Raw genomic sequence first — 26,540 nt, forward strand, 5'->3', positions numbered from 1 at the left:
TTTATAATTTTTTCATATATTGTTAATTAAAAAAAAAAAAAAAGATGATATTATTAGATGAAGAAATGAATTTAAACTCGGCATTTGAAAAAATGCTTTTCTAATCAAAGTTGTTAAGAAAATAAACGTTCGTAAGCTGATTTGATGAACTGGTGGTAACTTTATTTTTTTTTAATAATTAATATTTAATATTTTGAACTGACAGTAATTTTTTTCAATTTTTTAATTAATTAGAATTTAATAAAAATTTATATGATAGTTATTCTTATTACACATGATTAAATATATTTAAAAATAATTTAGGGTGTCAATATTTAGACCCCTGTCAATAATTAGGGCTTTTACCGTATTAAGTAATCAATTTTATTAAAGTTTATCAATAATAATTTCCATAAATGATTAATTACTTTTAAAAATATAAAAATTTATTTAAAAATAATTTATTGAATCAGAAGAGTTCAAACTCTTACAGTTAATTTTTTTAGTTTAAAGTCAAAAAAAGGCGTGATAGCGCTGTCGAATGGCTGTCAATATGAGATTCAACTTAAAAACTATCAACTAGTTATTGACACCCATTATTTAAATATTATAAAGCATACAATTAATTTTGAGTATTCAATTTTATAATTTTTTCATATATTGTTAATTAAAAAAAAAAAAAGATGATATTATTAGATGAAGAAATGAATTTAAACTCGGCATTTAAAAAAATGCTTTTCTAATCAAAATTGTTAAAAAAATAAACGTTCGTAAGCTGGTTTGATGAACTGGTGGTAACTTTATTTTTTTTTTTAATAATTAATATTCAATATTTTGAACTGAAAGTAATTTTTTTTCAATTTTTTAATTAATTAGAATTTAATAAAAATTTATATGATAGTTATTCTTATTACACATGATTAAATATATTTAAAAATGATTTATGGTGTCAATATTTAGACCCCTGACAATAATTAGGGCTTTACCTTATTCTCTTTAAAATATGTGACAATTAATTACCACCTGTTAATTTTTGCTCTGTTAATTACAAATTTTAAAGCTCAAAGTGATAATGATTGTTAATTGATTTTTGAACAACAAAGCTGATCACTAAGAAAGAAATCTTATTAAAAAGTCGTTTTATAACTTCTTTTTTTTTACATACCTCCTTATCTAATTATTGCACATCATCATTATTCACTAATAAATTTGTTTTTCTTTTACTAAAGAACGATTTAATGAAAAAAAAAAAAAAAAAAAAAAAAAAAAACTATCAATAAGCATGTTACACAGAAATAAATACTAATATAATTGCTATAGTGATAAAAAAAATCATGTTTTTCAAGGCGAGCTGCTAATTAAGCTATAATTCATTAAGTCTATCTCTGCTCTACCCTCCATAAAAATAAAAAAACTTGTTTGTCAACTTCCAACAAATGCTTGCACAGAAATTTTTTGCGCAGTAGCTAATTAGAAATAGTATATAAGCCACAGATTGAGTTTAGATAAGCCAAAGTTGTACTTTTCAAAATTAAAACTACAACGCTGCTAACATGTCTGAAGAAATAATTCAAGTAAGTATTTTTTTGACTACGGCATTAAAAACTAAAAAATTTATTAACTTTGATCTATTATAAAAGATTCCTGAACCAACTTATGAAAATGGAATTTGGAAAGGCGGGAAAGTTGAAATGCCCGATGGATACTACAAAATTGGAGAAAGGATACTTAATCAGTTCAAAAAGTACCCAGATTTCGTTGGACAGGTATGTTAATAAGATTATTTAATAATTTAACTAGCTTGTAAAATATAAATAAATAAATATTTGCACTATTAAATAATGACTTTTGTTAAATTTCACTGTACTATTTTAATTATTGATGTTTTTAAAGATATAAGCTCATCCCGATGTTACACTCATCAAGATCTTTCATTTAAGTACTCACATGCATTTTTATATATTTTTCATATCTACATATATATAATAAATATACATATATGAAAAAATTATGTGGGTACTCAAATGAAAGGTCTTGATGAGTGTAATGTTGGAATGAGCTTATATCTACAAAAATATCAATAGTTGATAAGATACAATGTAATTTCTTAATTATTGACATTTTTCAAGATATAAACTCATTTCGATGTTATACTCATCGAGACCTTTCATTTAAGTACCCACATGGCATTTTTTATATATTTTATATATATGGTATTTGTAAAATATATAAAATATATGAAAAGTTGATGTAGGTATTCAAATGAAAGGTCTTGATGAGTGTAACATCGGGATGAGCTTATATCTTTAAAAATGTCAATAGTTCACAAGATACAAGGTCATTTTTTAATTGTTGACATTTTTTAAGATATAAGCTCATCCCGATGTTACACTCATCAAGAGCTTTTATTTGAGTACCCACATGACATTTTTTATATATTTTATATATATGGTATTTGTCAAATATATAAATATATAAAATATATGAAAAATTGATGTGGGTACTCAAATGAAAGGTCTTGATGAGTGTAAGTTCGGGATAAGCTTATATCCACAAAAATGTCAATAGTTGATAAGATACAATGTAATTTCTTAATTATTGACATTTTTAAGATATAAGCTCATCCTGATGTTACACTCATCAAGAGCTTTTATTTGAGTACCCACATGCATTTTGATATATTTTTCATATATACATATATATAATGTATATAAATATATGAAAAATTGATGTGGGTAATCAAATGAAAGGTCTTAATGAGTGTCACATCGGGATGAGCTTATATCTTTAAAAATTTCAATAGTTCACAAGATACAAGGTAATTTCTTAATTATGTATCTATTGATAGAGTATTTTCGAATGCAGCCGAAATGCTTATCATTATAAATTGACTATTAGTGAGAATGATATGAGATCTTGAAAAGGCACAACTCCAGGTCAAGACTTTTTGATCGATACCAAATTTAACCATAAAAACCCATCTAATCATGTAAATACACTGGCCACGAAATTTTGCTTATTCCCTTAATAATATAGATTAAACTTTGATCACTTACAAAAAGTTTGTGTTTTAGATCGATGGAATTACGGGAAGAAAAGACACTTATGCAAGTATGGGCGATAGAAGTATAAGGTGCGCATTGTGGCTCAAAAAACAAGGAGTCTCTCCTGGAGATGTCGTTGGTGTTTGTTCAAAAATCCATTTGGACAGTTGCATACCTGTGTATGCTTCTTTTTACATCGGAGCCATCTTCAACCCCTGGTGGGACAGTTGTTTAGACGAAGGTTTGTTATTTATAATTCGATTTGATAATAATTAACAACCATCGGATAAAAATAATTTTACTCAACAGAACTCGTGAAGAATTTAATCGAAACGGCCCAGCCGAAAGTTTTATTCATCGACGAAAACTTTGCAGACGTAATAATTAAAACAATAACTAAGATGCGATGTTCGTTACAAATTGTAATTTTTGGAAGAAAAAATGGTTATTTATCTTTCGAGGATTTACTGAAAACGCAAACTAATGAAGATGTAGAGAAATTTGAATGTACGAAAGTGGAACCGAAAGACCCAGTCTTTTTAGTTTACACTTCTGGAACGTTAGGTTTTCCGAAAGGGGTCTTGCACTCTTATCATTCTATTGCTCATATGCTCAGATATTACGCGGATGATGGCATACCGTCGATAGATCTCTATTTTTCTAGACTCTGCTGGATATCTGGGACTAGGACGGTATTAAGGTCGATAATATTTAAAGCTACCATGATTGTTAGCGATAATTTGGCAGAAGTAGATGCTTGTAAAATCATCGAGAAGTATAAGGTCATTTAGATAAAAAAATTTTTTTTTAATATAGTTAAGGTAAAGTACCCAGTAGTTGAACATGTTTCAAAGTAAAACATATTTGACCCTACTTTTAATATATAAAGATGTAATTATTAGTTCAAATTAGTGATTTTTATGAAAATATAAACAATTTTAAATTGATTGAAGCGCAAAATAACGCAGATAATTGATTATTTATATTTTGACGACGTTTTTAAAAAAGACTATGAAAGGAGTAGTAGTTGAACAATCAATTCTGACAAGCCGCAGTAATTGAACACTCCGGGAGCAGTAGTTGAACTAATGAAACATATGGCAATAGGCACACCAAAAATTTTCAACGTTTTATTGAAATATCAAAACAAATATAAAATATTATTGAATGATATTAAAAATAATACTGTGAATATTTAATATGTTCATTTAAAAATGATAAATATTTGTATTTAATTTTTTAATTACATTTTTTATGAATGACAAAGCAAATTTTCAATTATAAATAAAAAAAACTCTATTTAAAACGTTCAATAATTTTTAACTACACTAATTTTTAGTCATAAAACTTATTTAAATTGCAGTAATTAATACAAATTACAATGCTGATCACTAGTCTATAAACCTATTAGAGGTTATAGTGCTGTTAAAATTATACGGCCTCAACCTGTTCAGGTTATGGGTACCGCTTTGAAAATTTCGAGGTATAGTTGAACGCTAAAATTTAATATAAAAATTATAGTTTATGTCTTTGCAAAAAATATATGTTATTTAGAAAATACTATTTCATTTGATAATACAATTTTTTTTTTACTTAAAATGATGATATACCGTTTTTTTTACTGATTGTTCGGTTTACGATTTAGTACTTTTTTGATGAAAAAAATAGCATCCATCGGCAATTCTCAACATGTCAACTTTTAAGATAATAAAAATATAATTGTTTTGATTTATAATTGAAAAAACTTACAGAAATCATTTACTGTATCATTTAATAATTATTATATGCGCATATTACTCATAATAAATTTACGGATTTTGTATTATAACAATTCGAAAAGTCTGTTCAAGTACTGGTCCCATTTTTATAAGTGTTCAAGTACTGGGTACTTTACATTAAATGCTCTGAAAAAAAAAAATTAACTTGAATCAAGAGAAAAATACTTGATTCAAAAACAACGTTCAGAATGGTTCATTGTTATTAATATTTTTGACTCTTAGACGGATTAAAGATAGAAATCGGTAAAATTTTTTAAAAATATAAAATGAAGATTTTTTGATTTGACATAAAATTTATAACTATCCCGCTAATGTAGTGAAATTAGCGAGGATTTTTCTACAGCTAAAAATAATTTGAACCTCACAATATATAATTACCAAACAATAATTATTTAAAATGATGTAGGTCACTCGACTATGGATGGGAACACCAATACTAAATAGATTCATTAAAATAAAAGACATAGAAAAGTACGATCTATCATCGGTTAAACTGGTATCTTACGGCGGTGCAGCGGCCAATGGACAAACTATAAGAATGTTACCAAGATTGTTCAAGAACGCGGATATTTCTGCTCGTTACGGTATCTTTGATCTTTATTTATTTTTTAGATTTTTATTCATTTTTAAAAATTTATAGGTGCTACCGAAGTTGGTACCGCGACAATTGGGTCAACAAGATTTGATAAGTTTGACTCTTGCGGAAAAGTATTTTTCAACGTAGAAATCAAAGTTATCGATCCAGTTATTAATAAAATTTTGGGTCCAAATGAAAAAGGGGAACTCTGCATCCTAAGTCCGAAATTAATGATTAGTTACTGGAAAAATCCAGCAAAAATTGAAGAAATCGTCGATTCAGATGGTATGTTATTGTAATAATTTTTTAATAAATATACACTGAAAAAAAAATTAGAAAAACGGTTGACCCTGAAGGCCATCCCTGCAACTTCCCGCTAATTCCATACCTAGGTGCACAGTAAAAAATTTTGCGTCATTGCGTCAAAAAATTTTGTGTTAAAAATTTTTATGTTAAATATTTTACACTTTTTTGTGTTAATTTAACATTTTTCTGTGTTAATTTAACACAATTAATGTTAAATTTACACATAAAAGTGTTAAATATTTAACACAAAAATTTTTAACACATAATTTTTTGACGCAATGACGCAAAAATTTTTTACTGTGTGCTTAAAATTGTACTTATGACGTTTTTGAGCTCTTCGAGCTCAAAAATCTTATCAAAATTCGATGAAACACGATTTTTAAAATTTTCAAACTGCTGTAACTTTTGAATAAATAAACCGATTTTCACGCGATTGGCGGCGATCGATGTTGTTTTTTGAGTTCTATAAAAAATTTGAAACAAAAAAATTGATTTGATGAAAAATTTCGGAGAAATTCTGTAATATAGTAAATAATATCTGACATATTTTTAGGGTTATCAAAGCAATGAGGATGAGTTTATTTATATAATTTATATTTGGGTATCTTCTAATAAACTAAAATTATTAGATCCGAGTTGGATTTTTATAGTTTTTTTTTCATTATTAAATTCATCAAAAATTTATGTATACATACAAAGTTACTCAATTATAACAGGCGAGAATAAAGGTATTAAAATTACGATAACTCAAATAGCGACAGTAGCGACACAAACGTCTTATGATTTATTTCAAACGAGATTTGTTAACTATTAACAAATCTTATTTGAATGAAGTAAATGGGCGAATTCAATCAAATAAACCAAAAAAAAATAGTATTTAGTTGAAAGTAATCCAAATTTAAATCAAAAAAATTTGTTCATATTAAATACGTATTTTTAAGTTATTTTTAATAAATCTACGAATTTAAATCAAACAAACTGTTTTCTCAGTATATTATTATTATTATTTATTTTTCAATGCATACTCTTAGAGCATTTGCATTTTCCTTACAACATTTTACATGGTTTTAATACACTTTGTGTTATCACACATGTTACTGATACATTAATTTTCTTACAGTCTACTATACATTATATTTTAATCTTTAGTCTTAAATCATAATGACCAGATATACACTCATACACACATTTCTCCCCTCACTTTAACAGTTTCTCTCTCTCCATTTACTCTCTACTTTCCTAATATACTCACAAACCTCTTAAATCATTAGTCTTCTCAACATTTCTATTACTGGCCAACGCAACTCATTTTCTAGTTTTTCCCCTTTCCAATTTGATAAATAGTATATTACACATCTAGGGCAGTAAAATAAGAAATGTCTCAGATCACATGTAATTGTTGTCCGAGGCGAAGCCGAGGTCAATAAACATGAGATCTGAGGCTTTCTTATTTACTGCCCGTGGTGTGTATACTATTTTTCTCCTCGACGGAGGCGGAAAGCGGCATTTTCGTTTAGCGCAGCGGGAGGAAAATTGACGCTTTCCGCCCGGAGATGAGAAAACAATTTTGTTGAAATAACAAAAGACGGGATAACTAAAAAATTTGTTCTGGTAACAAATGAGTGTAGTTATAGCAACAAATCCATTAGTTGCATTAACAAAATGTTTCAAGTTGTACTAACAAACCAATTTGTTAATTCACAAAATCAATTTGTTGCCCTAACGAAATCATTTTTTTACTGTCACAAAATGACTTTGTTGCTATTACAAAATGATTTTGGTGCAATAAACAAACTAATTTGTTGCTAAAATATTTTCCAAATCAGCTAAAACTGATTATAGCATATTTTTAAATTATATATTTTCTTAATTACTTTAACAAATTGTCTTTGTTACTCCAATAATGTCTCTTTGTTATTTTAATAGCATAATTTTTTGCTGTTTCAACAAAAAAATTTGTTATACCAACTAAAGGATTTTGTCGAATCAACTTAAAGATTTTGCTATAGTAACGAAACTGTTTTGTTGTTATAACATATCAATAACTTTGTTATAACCTAAATTTTGTTATTTTAACTTATAATTTGTTATCCCTATATTAACAAATTCATTTGTTACCACAACATATCTTAGGTTATCTTAACAAAATTTTTTTATGCGTGTATATACTCTGCAACCCGCTTCTTCTGTAGCTTCATTATTTCATTGCAGCTGAATATATGCTCTAGATTCTTTGTGGCTGCTCCACATAACCTGCAGCTCCATTCTTTGAAGCCTTTCCTCGCTCTACCTACGTTTCCACACCTGAGTCTGGCCCAGGTCTCTTTGTCTTCTTTATTCTCAGCTTCTTCATTTAAATATTTCCCTCCTCTTGGGCCTGGAAGTATTTCTTTGTATAGCGGGTTGTATTCCGAGTCCACGATCTTCCACCATTCTTTTTCTAGCTCCTGTTTCTACCATTTATTGAGGCCTTCATTTAGCTTCCTTATTACTGCTTCCTCTTTACCTCCCTCCCAGATCCAATGACAAACTTCCATCTCTAGTCTCCATCTCTTGTAGTCTCTCCATCACTTTGCATCCCCATTTCGTGGGTCTGTTATTGATAATACATCTCATCTCCTCCATCAGACATACTTTCGGCCATCTACCCTCTTTCATTACCAGTATATCTTCCCAGTACTTGATGGCTCTCGTCCTGCAGGTGTATTCTATACTCTCCTGTTTTCTCAGTATATTATTTTACCGATTTTTCCCGAATCAGACTAAAAGAATATTTTTTATTTCAGGATGGTACCACAGCGGAGATTTGGGATATCATGACGAAGCCGGGGTTTTCTTCATTGAAACCAGAATTAAAGATTCTATAAGATGCTACTTATTTAATGTAATACCAAGAGCTGTCGAAAACGTGATAGAAGGGTGTCCAGGAGTGGCAGAAGTAGCCGTCGTTGCTAAGCCAAGCTTTGAACATTACCAAATTCCAATGGCTTTTGTCACAAAAATTCCTGGAATGCATGCAAGTTTTGACACTAAAAAATTTTCATTCCAAACAATAAATACAAATATTCATAACTTTTAATTGTAATTATCGATTTCAGATTACGGAGAAGGAAATAATCGAATTTGTAGAAAGAAATCTATCAAACGAAGTTAGACTTTTAGGCGGTGTTTGTTTTTTAGATAAAATGCCATGTACACCTTCGAAAAAAATTGCTAAGCATCGACTTTACGCTTTGGCGAAAACTATTTGTTAGACAATAAATTTTATTTTAAATTTTCTTAGATATCATTCTATTGCACGACTCAGCGAAGCATCAGAGAGTGCTTAACAATATATTTATAAATAATAAATAAATAAGAAATTGTATTGAAAAAGTAAAAAAAAATAGCAAATTGCAAAAGTAATATTTAAATAAAAAAAAGGAAAGTAATATTTAAAATAAAATTAAAAAAAAAAGTATTTTTTCAAAACATTAAGTATTTTTTTTTATCGAACAAATGAGCGTGCACTTTTGGATTCGCCAAACTTTTTGATTAAACTATGAATTTATTTTTTTTTAAGGAGATTCAAGTACCCTCTTAGTATAAAGAATGACTATAGGAAAATGACTAAAATTTTTAAATTTCTCTAATTAATTCTAATTTATTATTTAAAGTTTATATCTTACTAATGTGTAAAAAAATTTTTTATAATCAATAAGAAAATCGATTTTTCTCTCCTAGTAACTTTTCAGCCTAACTAACTTGTATCCGGGACAAATGTTGTTTTAATAGTTTTAACAACAAATTCATTTTATGTTTGTTATTAACTAACATACTTATTATTATAGTTTTAAGAACAAATTTTGTTTATGTTCGTTATTAATTAACACCTAAGTTTATCAAGATCGTGTTGTCAGCATGCTAAATCCTTTATTTGTGTTTTTTAATTATCCTAAATAATTTATAGTTAAATATATAAACAATAATGTTTCTAAGGTTGAAATAATATAAAAGTCTTTTTAATAAACAACTTGATGTAGACATTTTGTACTTGTCCCACCAGTCACAAATGTCTGTCCCACCAGTCACAATAAAAACAAATTTTTTTAATTGTTTCTACGTGGGTAATCAGTTTAATTCTTCATAATATTGAATATTTGTAGGATAAATTTAGTATTGAGAGGGAAGTATTTTTTTTCAGTTTAGTGGTCGAACTGAAATTGGACTTTAAGTATACCTTTGGTAAGAGAGAAGGATTTTTCTTAGTCCCACCAGTCACACTCAGTCAAATGATAATTACGAGAAACTTAAAAAGTAATGGAGGTTTTTGACAAAGGAATGTTGTTAATTAGTTATTCTTCTATATTATAAGATAAATTTTACTATAGTATAAATTTCATTCACATAATTATACACGGAAAGAAAATTGTACGAAAAATTACAATGAAAACATACGTAATTTTTAGTGTAGGATATTGCAGTGCCGGACCAGAACTCAAACATCGTAGTTTATACCATGCAACATCGTAAATTTCTATCACTCAAATTAAAAAGAAGTTTAGGTCACCGAAAAAATAATTATGTATCCAGGAATCGAACCCGGTGTCCTCTCCGCCTCAAGTCTAAGGTTTATCCCCTCACGCTATCGGAGGGATTATCTGAAGTTTCTGTTCAGTCGCATAATAAGACCCTCATTACAGTAGCTGGTCATCTTTCGGTGGTGGCGTCGCAAACTACTAGACTCTGTCTCTCTTTTATTAAAACGTATAGTATGCGTCCTTATTCACTTGCTCTTACGGAAAAAAAATTTACTGAATAACATCGTAATTTTCAATAGTTCAAATTGTATTCTGTAGACGGCAGCATCGTAAAAATCGAGATACTGAAAGTCTAGTCCTGAATTACGATGTTACTATAGTAATTTTTCATAGGATTTTTTTTCCGTGTAGGTTATAATTAATGGAATTCCAGAGTCAAATGTCCCACCAGTCACTATGGAATGCCTCCTTTAAAAAAACAATCCGACTTTAAGGACGGAAGTTCCGAGTGATTTTTCATAAAAAATATAAAATATCTCCGTAATACAAGCTTATTATTTTTTCAATCAAATTCAATGAAAATAATATTTTTTTAAAATCATTAATTGCATTAAATTCTTAACCAAATACACGGCTGGTGGAATCTCCATTCACATGTAAAAATTACAATTTTCAAACCTAATTATTTCATTAAATATCCCGGAAATCTGTTTTTTAATTTTTTTATTAATTATTAGGCTACGTAGATTGAATTTACAAATTTTCAGGAAGTTTTAAAAAATTTGACTACTTCGCGTGGATCGCCTTAATGAAAAAATTGCATTCGCGATAAAAATGTGCATAAAATTTTTTTCTTTTAAATTCTCAATTTTCTCGATAATAATTATTTAATCTCGTAAAAAACTGCATACAAATAAATCATTGTTCTGACCTTAATATGTTTTCATTTACGAGTTATCGTTATCATTACTTACTTTTATCATCCAATTAATATTTAACTGGATTTTACAATAAAAAATAAACACTATCTAACTTAAACAATATAAATTTATGTTGCGCATGATTAAATTCTGCTAGTAATTCAAATTTTATAAAGAGGTGGCTGTTTGTAGAAAATCATGTTTTATCATCGTACTATTAAAGATATGGAAAAAAAAAGTACAAATATTAAAATCATAATGAATAATTATCTTATAGATTAGTACAACTTTGCACGATAATAAAATATAAAATAAAAAGCAAGATAACTGTATCGTGAACTGTATCTGTCTTGAGTGACGAGTTATTTCTGACGACCGAGCATTGAAAGTTTTTTAATTAAACTGTCTCGCTAATTGAAACGCTACTGACATGGCAGCGAAGCAGCAAACTCGAGAAGTGAGTAGAAAAATATTGTTAATTTTTATTTAATTAATTTAAACAATATTGTGTTTTATTAATTAATTGATAATTACAGATACCAAAGCCGGTTTGTGTGGATAGGATTTGGAAAGGTTTTAAAATAAGTTTGCCAGAAGGATTTTTTAAAATTGGTGAAAAAATTTACGCTCAGTTTAAAAAGTTTCCTGATTTCGTTGCACAGGTAATTTGTGATTAATATTAATTTATTGAGAATAACTAACAAACTTGCAGTCACCATGTGACTACCGTGACTTGTGAAATATAAATAAATAAAATTTTGCTTTATTAAATAGTGACTTTTGTTGAATTGCACTGTATTTTCTTGAATATTAACGTTTTTACCCACATGCATTTTTGATATATTTTTCATATATACATATATATAAATATATGAAAAATTGATGTGGGTATTCAAATGAAAGGTCTTCATAAGTGTAACATTGAGATGAGCTTATATCATTAAAAATTTCAATAGTTTACAAGATCCAAAGTCATTTCTTAAATATTGGCATTTTTGAGAATATAAACTCATTTCTTATATATAGGGTAATAAGCTTATATCTTTAAAAATGTCAATAGTTCACAAGATACAATGTAATTTTTTAATTATTGACATTTTTTAAGATATAAGCTCATTTCGATATTACACTCATCGAGACCTTTCAATTAAGTACACACATGGCATTTTTTATATATTTTATATATATGTTATTTGTAAAATATATAAATATATAAAATATATGAAAAATTGATGTAGGTACTCAATTGAAAGGTCTTGATGAATGTAACATCGGGGTGAGCTTATATTTTGTAAAATGTCAATAGTTGACAAGATACAATGTCATTTCTTAAATATTGACATTTTTTAAGATATAAACTCATTTCGATGTTACACTCATCGAGACCTTTCAATTAAGTACCCACATGGCATTTTTTATATATTTTATATATATGGTATTTGTGAAATATATAAATATATGAAAAATTGATGTGGGTACGCAATTGAAAGGTCTTGATGAATGTAACATCGGGGTGAGCTTATATTTTGTAAAATATCAATAGTTGACAAGATACAATGTCATTTCTTAAATATTGGCATTTTTGAGAATATAAACTCATTTCGATATTACACTCATCGAGACCTTTCAATTAAGTACCCACATGGCATTTTTTATATATTTTATATATATGGTATTTGTAAAATATATCAATAAATAAAAAATATATGAAAAATTGATGTGGGTACTCAAATGAAAGGTCTCGATCAGTGTAGTGTCAGGGTGAGCTTATATCTTTAAAAATAGCAATAATTTATTAGATACAAGGTCATTTCTTAATTATTCTCTTAATAATATAATTTTTCTGCAGATTGATGGCGCAAGTGGGAAAAAGGACACTTATGAATGCATGGGCGACAGAAGTATCAGATGCGCATTGTGGCTGAAAGAACTTGGAGTAGGTCGTGGAGATGTCGTTGGGTTGTGTTCGAATAATCATATGGATAGTTGCATTCCAATGATAGCTTCTTTTTATTTGGGAGCCATTTCCAACCCCTGGTGGGACAGTTGTTTAAATGAAGGTATTTTTTATTTAATTTTTAATCTAGTCTTAAGAAATTTTTTTTCATCTCGCTCAAGAGAAAAAATCTTAAATCAAGAAACTAATTTTAAAAAATTTTATTTTTTTTTTAAGGAATGCAGAAATTTTTTTAAGTTAAAAATTTTAAATTTAAGATTATACATTAAAACTTTCGATAAATTTATCTATATAAATAAAAATAAAATGCCGCATGTATGTCCACGCATTACTTGAGAACGGCTGGACCGATTGAGCTAAATTTTGTTTTGTTGCCTTCAGAATTGTTAGGCGAAGGTTTGTATGTAAAAAAATTTTTAAAAAATCCTCCCCCAAAGGGGATTACGGGGGCGTAAACAATGAATAATTCCCGTTCTTAAACTATAGCTCCTACAGTTCCCAAATTTGGTAGGAATCTTCTGTAAGAGATATAGAAATAATCTATGAACGAATTTTACGATTGCTCGCTCCACAGGGGGTTGCGGGGGTAGATATTAACAATGAAAATTTTTAACTTTCAAATTGTAGATCCTTCAGACGGCAAATTTAGGTGGAATCTCCCATATGTGATGCGGAAATGATCTGAGAGCGGATTTTACTATAACCCACCCCCAATAAGGATTGCGGGGGTGGGTGGTAGAATGTTAACTTTTCATTTTCAAACTGTAACTTTTACAGACTCAAAATTTAGTAGGAATCTTCGTGTATGATGTTAAGTTCAGCTAAGAGTGGATTTTATCAAATTCTAACCTCAAAAGGGATTGCGGGGGCGTTAGCTATGAAAAACTATCATTTCCAAACAATAGTTTCTATGGAGTCGAAGTTTTGTAGGAATCTTTTATTTATAATGTAAAAATCATCTCGAATAGGATCTTACGAAATTCCTCCCCCATATAAGAGTTCGGGGGTATTAATTGTCAAAAAATTCATGTTCTTCAAATACAGTTCCTACATATAAAATTTAAAGAACCTCAAGAGATACAGGATATTACAGGGATGGCCTTCAAGGTCAACCGAGTTAAATATTTTTCTTATTCAATGATTAGATTTCAACTAAAAACGAATTTCGTGATAATTCAATTGATACGTAGGTTGTATCAGAGTGGTGAGTATAGAATGTAAAAAAATGTTTTTGTTCATAAACTAGGACTTTTTGAGACATGAAATTTAGGACATATCTATTAAACTTCAATAACATTTAATAAAAATTTCCTTACAACAATCGTCTCTTTGGCAGCGGGGAAAAAGTCATTGTAAGGTTTTCATAATTTAACATGACATGTAGTTATTCAGTTAACGGACTAAGAATAGTTCATACATGTTATTTTTGCTGATCACATAACTAATTAATCGATTTTATGATTGCGGTTAAAAATGAATGCATTTTTCAAACACTTGATTATTAATTTCAAGCCAATTAATAAAATCTATCATCAGTTTGTCAGTGCGCAAGAACTTTTTTATTGTTATTGTTTCAAAATACCAAGGAGAAGACGACCTGACTAAGGTCATCGAAGTTAATGAGATGTGGGACAAGCTATCTCACGTTCAAACCGCACTGACAATCATAAATAAATCGCCGGACCAGTCGTTGAAAATTTGCGGAATCAAATCGGAATTTTCCTGTTTCGTGCATGGGAAATTATACGTCCTGTGTTCGTGAATCGAAAAACCATCATCTTTATATATTTACGCACCGCAAAAAAGATAAAAAATGTAGTCCATCAAAAAACTTTAAATTGATTAAGTGTACACGGAAAGAAAATTGAAGGAGTTTTTACTATTTTACTATTGTAATTTTTACTAAATAAAATAGTAACGGTAGACTATACTTCTCATTTAGTAATTTTTACGATCTACTATTGTAAATTTTATCCAACAAATAAGACTAGCAAGAGTTCTAAAAAGTCGAATACTATAGAGCAAATTATACAATATGTGTTTGTGAACTTTACAATTCAACTATTGTAAAAATTCACAGTTGGTTTTTTTAAAAGAAATATTAGGGAGGGAGAGAGATAGAAGGTTGGACTAATTGGTACCTGTCCAGTAATCGAAAAAAGAAGCCGACTTTTTCGTGCTATCTGGGATTCGAACCCAGAACTCTGTGTTGGCAGCCAGAGACTCTCCCTCTACGCTATCCGAGGTAAACTAAGACCCACTACACATCCTTTAACATTTACATAAACTCGGAGTCTAGAGCTGTGCACGGCCATCACTCACATTAATTGAGAAACATTCCAATTCAACTATTGTAAAATTTGCTATAGTTCTATTGGATAGATACAGAGGCAGCACTGGAAATTTTCATCTCTTACTTTTTACAATAGTAATATCGTATTTTTTCATGAATAAATAGTATTTTTTCTTTTAAAATATTTGACAATTAATAGTAATAAAAGTATAGTCCAGCTTTACAATAGTTGTATCGTAATTTTTCCCAGAAATTTTTTCCCGTGTATAACTATAGTGCATTGAATGTAAATAAGAATTTTGTATTAAGATTTGACTATACTTTTCACAAATATATGTAGGTGATACGAAGTTCACCGGGTCGTCTAGTTTCTAATAATTATTAAACATAATTTTTAATTGTTAATTTTTAATCAAACAATTTTTCTATTAAACAGACCTTGTAATGTATTTTGTAAAAACAACTAACCCAAAAGTCCTCTTCTGCGACGAAGACAACGCAGAAACAATAATCAAAGCGCTAAAAAAAATGGAAAGTTCTCTGCCAGTAGTCTTCTTCAGTGAAAAATTCAACATGCCTTTCCAAGACATTCTAAAAGCTCCAAGCGCTGAAGAAGTAAATAAATTTGAATGCACCAAGATAGAAGCCGAGGACCCGATGATTATTCTTTACACCTCGGGAACAACGAGCTACCCCAAGGGAGCTTTGCACACTTATCAATCATTCGTTAGTATGATAAGTTACCACCGGCCTGACACTACACCGCAAATTGTTCTCTGGTTTTCCGGGCTTTGCTGGATGTCAGGGCTGCTAGCAGTCTTTCGGTCAATTATGGCCAAAGCCACCATGATTGTTTATCATAATTTGAGCGAAGAAGACGCCTGCAGACTAGTTGAAAAATATAAGGTTTGTTTTTTTTTTTTGCTTGCAAAGTGGGAGACTTTAATTGAGAAAAAATGTTTTAGGTTACGAGGATGTCCATGGGAGCGAGCACAGCTAATAGGTTTAGCAAAACTAAAGAAGCTTGGAAGTATGATGTATCTTCCCTGAAGATTGTGAGTTATGGAGGAGGAATTGCTATCAAAGAGGTCATTGAAGCTTTGAAAAGTTTATTTAAGAATGCAGACATTTATGTTGCATATGGTATTTTTTTTTAATTTATCAATATTATACGAGAGTTCACTCGTAAAAAAAAATTTGATTTGAGAGAAAAAATCTTGGATCAAAAATATCGTTTTGAAAATTTTGATCATTTTAAATCAAGTAAAAAATATTGAAGTAAAAAATTGTTCTTATTTTAAGTAAATTTTATTTAATTTGTGAATTTCTGGACTCGATTCAAAATAATGAAATTTGTAAATTTAAAGAATTTATAAATTAAAAAAATTTTTAAATTTAAAATTCAGATTTTTTGGTAAAACTGTTTTACAATTAGAGAAAAAATTTCTTTTGAAAAAAATGAGCATTTTTATGACAAAAAATTAATTTATTGGAAATTAAAAAAAATTTTATTTTTTAGCAGAAGAAATAGTTTTCTAGAAAAAAAAAATAATTTTGAATGAAAATTTGCAAATTGTTTAAAATTGGTTTTTTTTTTTTCAAATCTAGGAAACTTTTTGTCATCAAAAAATTATACTGTGAAAAAAATTTTTATTTCTTTACTTAAAAAATAAAATTAATTTTTTATTAGAGCATTGCTACATTTGTTTCAAAATAAATTTTTTCTTCAAAATGTATTTTTTAAATTAATGAGTGAATTTATTGAATTAAAAATAATTATCTCAAAGCAAAAGTGAAATTAAAAAAAAAATATTTTACTCTTTTCCAGTTAAATTTTATAAAATTAAAAACTCTTTAAGTAATTATAGAACTCTGTAAAGTTTACTAGAATATTAAATTAGACGTCATACAATTCATTCGATTAGGAAGCACGGAATGCGGAGCTGCAACAGGTGGAAAAGTCGACGCTCCAAAATTAACTTCCTGCGGAAAAGTATTCTTCAACACAGAAGTGAAAGTGGTTGATCCTGAAACGAATAGAATCATGGGACCAAATGAACAAGGCGAGTTGTGTTGCAGAACTCTGATGCTAATGACTCGCTATTGGAACAACCCAACAGCTACTGAAGAAGTTATTGACTCTGAAGGTACATTGCGAGTATTTAATTATCCCCTAAGCTTCAAGAGAAGAATAAAATAGCATTTTTTGGTTCTAGGATGGTACCACACTGGAGATTTAGGATACTACGACGAAGACGGCGATTTTTTCATTGTTGAAAGAATAAAAGAGCTGATAAAATATCGCCTTCATCATGTGCCCCCAGCAGCTATTGAAAATGTGATACAAGAGCTTCCAGGGATCGCTGAAGTAGCTGTTGTTGCAAAGCCAAGTTTTGAAGATCTAGAACTTCCAATGGCTTTTGTAACCAGAGTTCCTGGGATGCAGGTTAGTTTTCTAGAATTCTTTGCTACAATTTTTTTAAGATGTAACGTAGATTTTCTCAGGCGGTAAATTTTCACGGTAACTCATAATTCACTACGTTACACTTCGTCCATCTCAGCCACCTCTCGATCCCCAGGAACCCCGACAGGCGCCAGCCGACTTTTGTTTCACCGGTATCGGCAAGAGGGAAACGATAACTTAATTTTTATGTTCCCAGAAGACCAAGAGCAGCCTCGACGGTAACGGAATACCTCGGTGTCGCTCAGTTATGCAGGTTATGGAGAGAGGGTCGTGATTCGGTCTCTCAGAGGAAGCAATTTCTTTACAAAACGGGACTAAACGATACCTAGTACCATAATCGGTACTTCGAACTAACACCCAACTTTATTAACCGATAAAATAAAATAAATCGATATTAAAATATATCGCGGAAGCAGTCCCAAACGAACACGAAACAAAGACTATAGCTCAGGCCATTGTCTACGAAAATAGCAAGCGTGAGGCACGCCAGCTACGATACGAGAGACCAACTCGACTCTCAAACACGATGCTCACTCTACGAGAGCTCGTAACTGACTCCCTTCACGGTATATCACTAACGCTGCCTAGCAGCGACGGCACGTCCGTCCTCCACGAGGACCCAAAGCCAGACCCTTCTTTAATCTGGTCCCAAGCTGGACTTCCACACAAAACCAAACCTTACTCTTTCACTACTCCAGCCAGACTGCCTCTCACCGTACCCCTACTACATTCATACCATTAGCTACATGCGCTCAACTCACTTTCACGCTACTCCCAGACATACAAACTCCACACTCATTCCCACTCACACAACTAGTGTCCCAGACCTACCAGCGATTCCGCTCCCCTGGGAGCCTTGACAGTACTCGCGACTACCCTCGAGCATCCAGCAATCGAGGCCTGTCAACCGCAAGCTACCGCATGAGCCTGCCAAACTCCCGTACTTCGGGGCGACGACATTTCAGTCGCTCCTCCGCGATAATCACCTCGCTCCAAGAGGCTGAACCTAAGTTCAGTCATCGGTAACTGACCGGGAGACACGTTACATCGGTCACTTTTCCGCAGTGCAGCTCGATATCCTCGAGACAACTATCTCACAAGCACACTCTCACGATAGTTCCCAATATTCCGAAATTACCGTACTCACACAATAAAACTCACGATATAACACAAATATACTACTACTGTAACACTACATAAAATGTAACGTTACAAAGAAAATGAGCAGACATTTAAAAATATTTTAAATTTTTTCTTAAGAGAAAAACTTGCAAAAAACTTGAAAAACTTTAAGTATAATTTTTAAAAATATTTTTTTATGCTAATTTAATAAATAAAAAGAAATTAAAAAATTAAAAATTTCGGCTAACTTTAGTAGTATTTTTTTTACTCATTTTTATTTATAATTGCGATTTTTGTTCCAGGTTACCGAGACTGAAATTCATGAGGCTGTAGAGAAAAATTTACAGGATAGAATGAAACTCCGCGGTGGTATTTGTTTCTTGGACAAGATGCCTTATACGATTTCAAAGAAAATTTCTAAAAGAGAACTTCGAGCGATGGCAAAAAATATGGCGAAGAAAGCATGAATTTTTTGTAGTATTATTGTACTTTAAGTACTATTTTTTGATAAATATAATTGGATAAAAATTATTCATTTTTATCTTACCGCTTTTTCTTTCCTTATTCCTTCAATTATTTAAATAAAAATAGTTGATTACACTGATAGAAGGATTTATTTGTATTAAATAATATTTGTTAATAGTTAATAAATCATTTATTGAAGACCACTTTTAGTATCAAACAAATATTTCTTAGTCTTTAAAATGATTTGTTTGTATTTAATAAATCTGATATTCCTTCATTCAATATTACTCAATCTTTTTAAATACTAAGAAATATTTGTTAAGGACTAAAAAGTGGGCTCTAATAAATGATTTGTTAAATATTAACAACTATTTTTAACTATAAACAAATCGTTCTATCAGTGTACTTAAAATTTTCATTTAGAATTAATATGTCTAGAAAATATAGTCCCTGATTTTTTATTGGATTGTAAATTAGATTTTTAATTGTAATACTAATTTTACTTACCTTCAGGATTCAGCACGACATTTTTTTTAGTTCTTCGTCTAATCCATTTGGAGTTCTTCATGTAATCCATTGAGAAAGTTTTAATTAATAAACACTTTTTACTTTACACACTTTACACTTACTACTAATTTTTATCACTGACTAAAAATATACCGATAACTTCATAAAAAAACTAAAAACTTTTTAACTAGCACTTACTGATGCTTATTGAATTACTTGAAACCTAAAATTAAAAAAAAATTTGTTTTAAAAAATTATTTTTAAAAAAATTGCATTTTTATTTTGAAAAATTATTTTTAAAAAAATTGCATTTTTAATTTCTTGAAATTTCTACATGTCAATTTTTTTTGCAATAATTTATTTGTCAATAATATCAAATATTTGCTAAAATAACGGCATTAATTTTTAATGATACTAAAGTTAGTCGACGTTTTTAATTTTTTTTAATAATTAAATCAGAACAAAAAAATATTACAGTTTTTCAAGTTTTTAACAATTGACAATTTTTTTTCTTTTTTTTTTTTGTAGTTATTTTTTCAATAAAAAAATTTTATAAAATTTTTAACTGTCGGCTAACTTAACTTTCATTAATTTTTAATAAATATTTTTTAGTTCCAGCTTAATAAATAAAAAAAAATTAAAAATGTTGGCTAACTTTATTATTATTTTTATTAAATAAATTTAAAATACCTTGAAGATTAAGATTCAGCTTTACAGATGATTCATTTCTTCATGTATCCATTTTGAGTTCTTGAAGTATCCGATTTGATCACTTCTCATCATTCAGCACATTAATCAAAAATAATAATAATAATAATAATAATAATCACTCACTAATAATTAACACATAACTAATCAACAACTTTCATAAAACACTTATTATTTGACACTCAATTTACCGAAACACTCAAAACAGCACAAAGATTGATGAAGCGACACCAAACCATCAATTTGGAGCATCAACTTTCTATGAAGATTAAGTTAACCAACATTTTTATAATTTTTTTTTCCTTAAAAAAATTATTAAAAATAAATAAATAAAAAAATTTCGTGGGTAAAAAACCTGAAAAATCATAAGTGCAATTTAAAAAAAATATTTTTTAGTTCTAATTTAATAAATTAAAAAAAAATCACAACGTCAAAAATGTCGGCTAACTTGAGTATCATCAACTTTCCTCTAATTAAATCATTTTTATTTATAATTTAAATCATCTTCTCATTATTTACTAGATAAAAACATTATTTAAACAAAAATTACGCGTGACAACAATAAAAAATCAACAAAAATTACGCGAAACGTCACTCAGTACGTTTGTTCCCGTCTTTTTGTTCGGTGACAATACAAAATGGCGTCGCAACGACTTTTACGCGGAAACTTTTCATATTTAAAATAGAATTTTAAAAGAAATCAATTTAACAAATAAAAAAAATTTTTTTTTCTTTTTTTTACAATTAATACCTTTAAAAATTTTTTTTATTACTTTGATTATAAATAATTATAATTAATTGTAAGAGTCTAGACTTTTGACCGTTTTTCAATTTAAAATTCTCAGAACTGCGCATGACAGTTAAGTTAGCAGCCATTTTAAAATTTTATTTTTTTCCAAAAAATTATTTAAAAAAAATTAAATTTTTAATTTTTTTTAATTTCTAAATTGAAATTTGTTTTGCTATAATTTATTTTTTTTTAATTATTAAACAGCTGTTAAATTAATTTTCATGCAATATCATGAACTGGTAAAAAAATACTTACAAAATTTAGCCGCTAGATGGCAGCACATACTTCATTATTATGCTCATTTACTTCTTTTCAGTTTCCAACCGCACAATAATTGCGGACACGTGTAATAAATAATAAATAATAAAAATTATAATGTTATTATTGAGATAAGTAATTGTCGGAAAAAAATAATTGTTATAGTGAATATAAATACCGGGAGTTTAAAATAAATAAAAATCCAAGATGAGTACAATACTGGAGAAAATTGCGGCCATCGAGTCGGAGGTAACCTAGAGACGACCTAAAATTACAATGTTAATAATTAAAAATATTTTTAAAAATTATTTACACTCTATAAACTTTTTTGATAGATGAGCCGCACGCAAAAAAATAAAGCTACGTCAGGTCACTTGGCAACTCTGAAGGCAAAGCTTGCTAAATTGAGACGCGAGCTGATAACTCCAAAAGGAGGCGGCGGAGGTGCCGGAGAACAGGGCTTTGAAGTCGCTAAGACTGGAGATGCTAGGATTGGGTTTGTTGGGTTTCCCAGTGTCGGGAAGTCTACTCTGCTGAGTACTTTGGCTGGTGTTTATTCCGAAGTTGCAGCTTATGAGTTTACGACACTGACAACTGTTCCTGGTTGTATTAAATACAAGGGCGCTAAAATTCAGGTAGATATAAAGATTGAAATAATAAAGTTAGCTATGAAAATTAATTTAGCAAATATTTGATAATTTTTTTATAAAAATTTGTATTAAAATTTATGTCAATAATTATTTTAATTAACTTTAATTTTTAAAAAAGCAAAATATTTATGAAAATTAAGCTAACAGACGTCTAAAAGTTTTTAGAATTTTTTTTATTGAGAAAATTATAAAAAAATTTCATTTCTAAAAAAATTGAAAAGGTTGGCTAACTTATGACATTAAATTTGGCTGTCACTTGACAATTTTTTTATTTTCTTTAACAAACAAATTATTTTTAAAAAATTGTATTTTTAATTTCTACAAGACAATTTTTTTTTACCATATTTTATTTGTTAAAAAATTTTTTTAACTTATTAAATATCTGCTAAATTAATTCACATTAATTTGTTTAACAATTAAATTAGCAACCTTGCAGTCACTACGTGACTGCTGTGACTTGTGAACTATAAATAAATAAAATTTTACTTTATTAAACAATGACTTTTGTTAAATTGCCCTGTACTTTCTTAAATATTGATGTTTTTATAGATATAAGCTCATCCCGATGATATACTCATCAAGAGCTTTCATTTGAGTACCCACATGCATTTTTGATATATTTTTCATATATACATATATATATTATATATATTCTAAAGATATAATATATATAAATATATGAAAAATTGATGTGGGTACTCAAATGAAAGGTCTCGACAAGTGCAATGTCGGGGTGAGCTTATATCTTTAAAAATATCATTATTTGACAAGATAGCAAAGTCATTTCTTAATTATTGACATTTTTTAAGTTATAAGCTCATTTCGATGTTACACTCATCAAGAGGTTTCATTTGAGTACCCACATGACATTTTTGATATATTTTTTTATATATACATATATATACTATATATAAATATATAAAATTTATGAAAAATTGATGTGGGTACTCAAATGAAAGGTCTCGATGAGTGTAACATCAGGATGAGCTTATATCTTTAAAAATATCATTAGTTGACAAAATAGCAAAGTCATTTCTTAATTATTGACATTTTTTAAGTTATAAGCTCATTTCGATGTTACACTCATCAAGAGGTTTCATTTGAGTACCCACATGACATTTTTGATATATTTTTTTATATATATATATACATATATATACTATATATAAATATATAAAATTTATGAAAAATTGATGTGGGTACTCAAATGAAAGGTCTCGATGAGTGTAACATCAGGATGAGCTTATATCTTTAAAAATATCACTAGTTGACAAGATAGCAAAGTCATTTCTTAATTATTGACATTTTTTAAGATATAAGCTCATTTCGATGTTACACTCATCAAGAGCTTTCATTTGAGTACCCGCATGGCATTTTTTATATATTTTATATATATGGTATTTGTGAAATATATAAATATATAAAATATATGAAAAATTAATGTGGGTAGTCAAATGAAAGGTCTCGATGAGTGTAATGTTGGAGTGAGCTTATATCTTTAAAAATATCATTAGTTGACAAAATACAATGTTATTTCTTAATTATTGACATTTTTTAAGATATAAACGCATTTTGATATTACACTCATCGAGACCTTTCATTTAAGTACCGACATGGCTTTTTTTATATATTTTATATATATGATATTTGTGAAATATATAAATATATAAAACATATGAAAAATTGATGTGGGTACTCAAATGAAAAGTCTCGATGAGTGTAACATCGGGATGAGCTTATATCTTTAAAAATGTCAATAGTTCACAAGATACAATATCATTTCTTTATTATGTATCTAGAGATAGAGCATCTTCAAATCCAGCCTAAATACTTATCATAATAAATTTTGTTAATTAAAATTGCATTTTATTTAATATTATTAAAATAATTTTGACTCCAAAATATTTTTTTTTAATAAATAAAATAATTTCAGCTTTTAGATTTACCCGGTATCATTGAAGGCGCTAAAGATGGTAAAGGTCGAGGTAGACAAGTAATAGCAGTGGCACGTACTTGCAGTCTAATCTTCATAGTCCTGGACGTACTGAAACCTCTAGGGCACAAGAAGCTCATTGAGCACGAGTTAGAAGGTTTCGGTCTGAGACTGAATAAGCAACCACCTAATATAACATTCAGGAAGAAAGAAAAAGGAGGTGTAAACTTACAAACTATGGTACGTTTCCTTTTTTCTAAATAAATTAACCAGTTATATTAATAACTTAATTAAATTCCAGTGTACACAGTCAGAACTTGACTTAGATACTGTTAAATCAATTTTGTCTGAGTACAGAATTCATAATGCCGATATTACTTTGAGATACGACGCCAGTGCTGATGATCTCATTGATGTCATTGAAGGCAACCGTGTTTACGTACCCTGCATTTATTTACTGAATAAAATAGGTAGTTATTTTTTTTTAGTAGAAAAAATTATTTTTCATCAGTAATTAATTTATAATAATTATTATGATTAAATAGATCAAATAAGTATCGAAGAACTAGATGTTATTTATAAAATTCCTCACTGTGTTCCAATTTCTGCTCATCATAAATGGAACTTTGATGATTTACTGGAAAAAATGTGGGATTATCTCCAACTTGTTAGAATGTAAGTAACTTTTGTTAAATTGCACTGTACTTTTTTAACTATTGACATTTTTAAAGATATAAGCTCATCCCGATGTTACATTCATCAAGAGCTTTCATTTGAGAACCCACATACATTTTGATATATTTTTTATATATACATATATATATATATATATATAATATATATAAATATATGAAAAAATGATGTGGGTACTCAAATGAAAGATCTTGATGAGTGTAACATCGGGATGAGCTTATATCTTTAAAAATGTCAATAGTTCATAAGATACAAGGTCATTTCTTAATTATTGACATTTTTTAAGAAAGAAACTCATTTCGATGTTATACTCATCGAGACCTTTCATTTAAGTACCCACATGCATTTTGATATATTTTTCATATATATATATATATATATATATATATATATATATATATATATATATATATATATATGAAAAAATGATGTGGGTACTCAAATGAAAGATCTTGATGAGTGTAACATCGGGATGAGCTTATATCTTTAAAAATGTCAATAGTTCATAAGATACAAGGTCATTTCTTAATTATTGACATTTTTTAAGAAAGAAACTCATTTCGATGTTATACTCATCGAGACCTTTCATTTAAGTACCTACATGACACTTTTTATATATTTTATATATATGGTATTTGTGAAATATATAAATCTATAAAATATATGAAAAATTGATGTAGGTACTCAAATGAAAGGTCTCGATAGGTGTAATGTCAGGATGAGCTTATATTTTTAAAAATGTCAATAGTTCACAAGATACAAGGTCATTTCTTAATTATTAACATTTTTTAAGATATAAGCTCATTTCGATGTTACACTTATCGAAACTTTTCATTCAAATACCCACATGGTATTTTTGATATATTTTATATATATAGTATTTGTGAAATATATAAATATATGAAAAATTGATATGGGTACTCAAATGAAAGGTCTCAATGAGTGTAATGTCGGGATGAGCTTATATCTTTGAAAAAGTCGATAGTCTTATCTACTAATATAGATAACTATTATCAATTAATATTTCTTCTAGTTACACTAAACCGAAAGGTCAGCTTCCTGATTACAATTCGCCTGTTGTGTTGAATAAAGAAAGACGAACTGTTGAAGATTTCTGTAACAAACTCCATCGATCTATTGCTAAGGAATTTAAATAGTAAGTTTCCATTTACAAAAATAATCTTATTTATAAAAATTTTAAATTTTTATCATAAAATTTTGGATCATAAGCAATTTTATACTTAAAAATTAATAAAAATTTTAAGTAAGGTACAATCCCCATAGATGATCATATACTGGTACCTGATCATCTATTGTGGCTTTTACCTTATTGCTAAAATTGATGTCAAAAATTTTGAATAACAAAAATAATTTTTCAGCGCGCTGGTCTGGGGATCGTCAGTAAAACACCAGCCCCAAAAAGTCGGAAAAGATCACGTCCTAAGCGACGAAGATGTTGTACAAGTTGTAAAGAAAGTCTGAATGACAATGATAACACCTAAAAATATTATCAATGAAACAAGTCTTGACCTATCACCATCAAGCATTGAATGTTTATACAAATTTTTTTTCACCA

General features: G+C 28.7%; 2 protein-coding genes across 2 annotated transcripts; both read left to right on the forward strand.

Annotated features, from left to right (window-relative positions):
• The first annotated feature begins 1,422 nt into the window (after positions 1 to 1,422).
• On the forward strand, positions 1,423 to 19,491 carry LOC123266160 (surfactin synthase subunit 1-like). Its single transcript, XM_044730189.1, has 16 exons — positions 1,423 to 1,553; positions 1,620 to 1,745; positions 3,054 to 3,264; positions 3,333 to 3,805; positions 5,208 to 5,385; positions 5,442 to 5,663; positions 8,471 to 8,700; positions 8,783 to 8,936; positions 11,562 to 11,581; positions 11,661 to 11,786; positions 12,974 to 13,184; positions 15,811 to 16,280; positions 16,340 to 16,517; positions 17,300 to 17,521; positions 17,591 to 17,820; positions 19,263 to 19,491. Exons 1-16 carry the CDS (start codon positions 1,533 to 1,535, stop codon positions 19,425 to 19,427), a joined length of 3,237 nt encoding a protein of 1,078 aa, XP_044586124.1. The 5' UTR covers positions 1,423 to 1,532; the 3' UTR covers positions 19,428 to 19,491.
• Positions 19,492 to 21,742: 2,251 nt separating this feature from the next.
• On the forward strand, positions 21,743 to 26,463 carry LOC123264685 (GTP-binding protein 128up). The gene is made up of 7 exons (XM_044728103.1): positions 21,743 to 21,937; positions 22,024 to 22,323; positions 24,272 to 24,511; positions 24,573 to 24,741; positions 24,817 to 24,946; positions 25,998 to 26,120; positions 26,344 to 26,463. Exons 1-7 carry the CDS (start codon positions 21,896 to 21,898, stop codon positions 26,444 to 26,446), a joined length of 1,107 nt encoding a protein of 368 aa, XP_044584038.1. The 5' UTR covers positions 21,743 to 21,895; the 3' UTR covers positions 26,447 to 26,463.
• The last annotated feature ends 77 nt before the right edge of the window (positions 26,464 to 26,540 follow it).

This window comes from Cotesia glomerata, linkage group LG5 (genome assembly GCF_020080835.1).
Source record: "Cotesia glomerata isolate CgM1 linkage group LG5, MPM_Cglom_v2.3, whole genome shotgun sequence".
NCBI lineage: Eukaryota > Metazoa > Arthropoda > Insecta > Hymenoptera > Braconidae > Cotesia > Cotesia glomerata.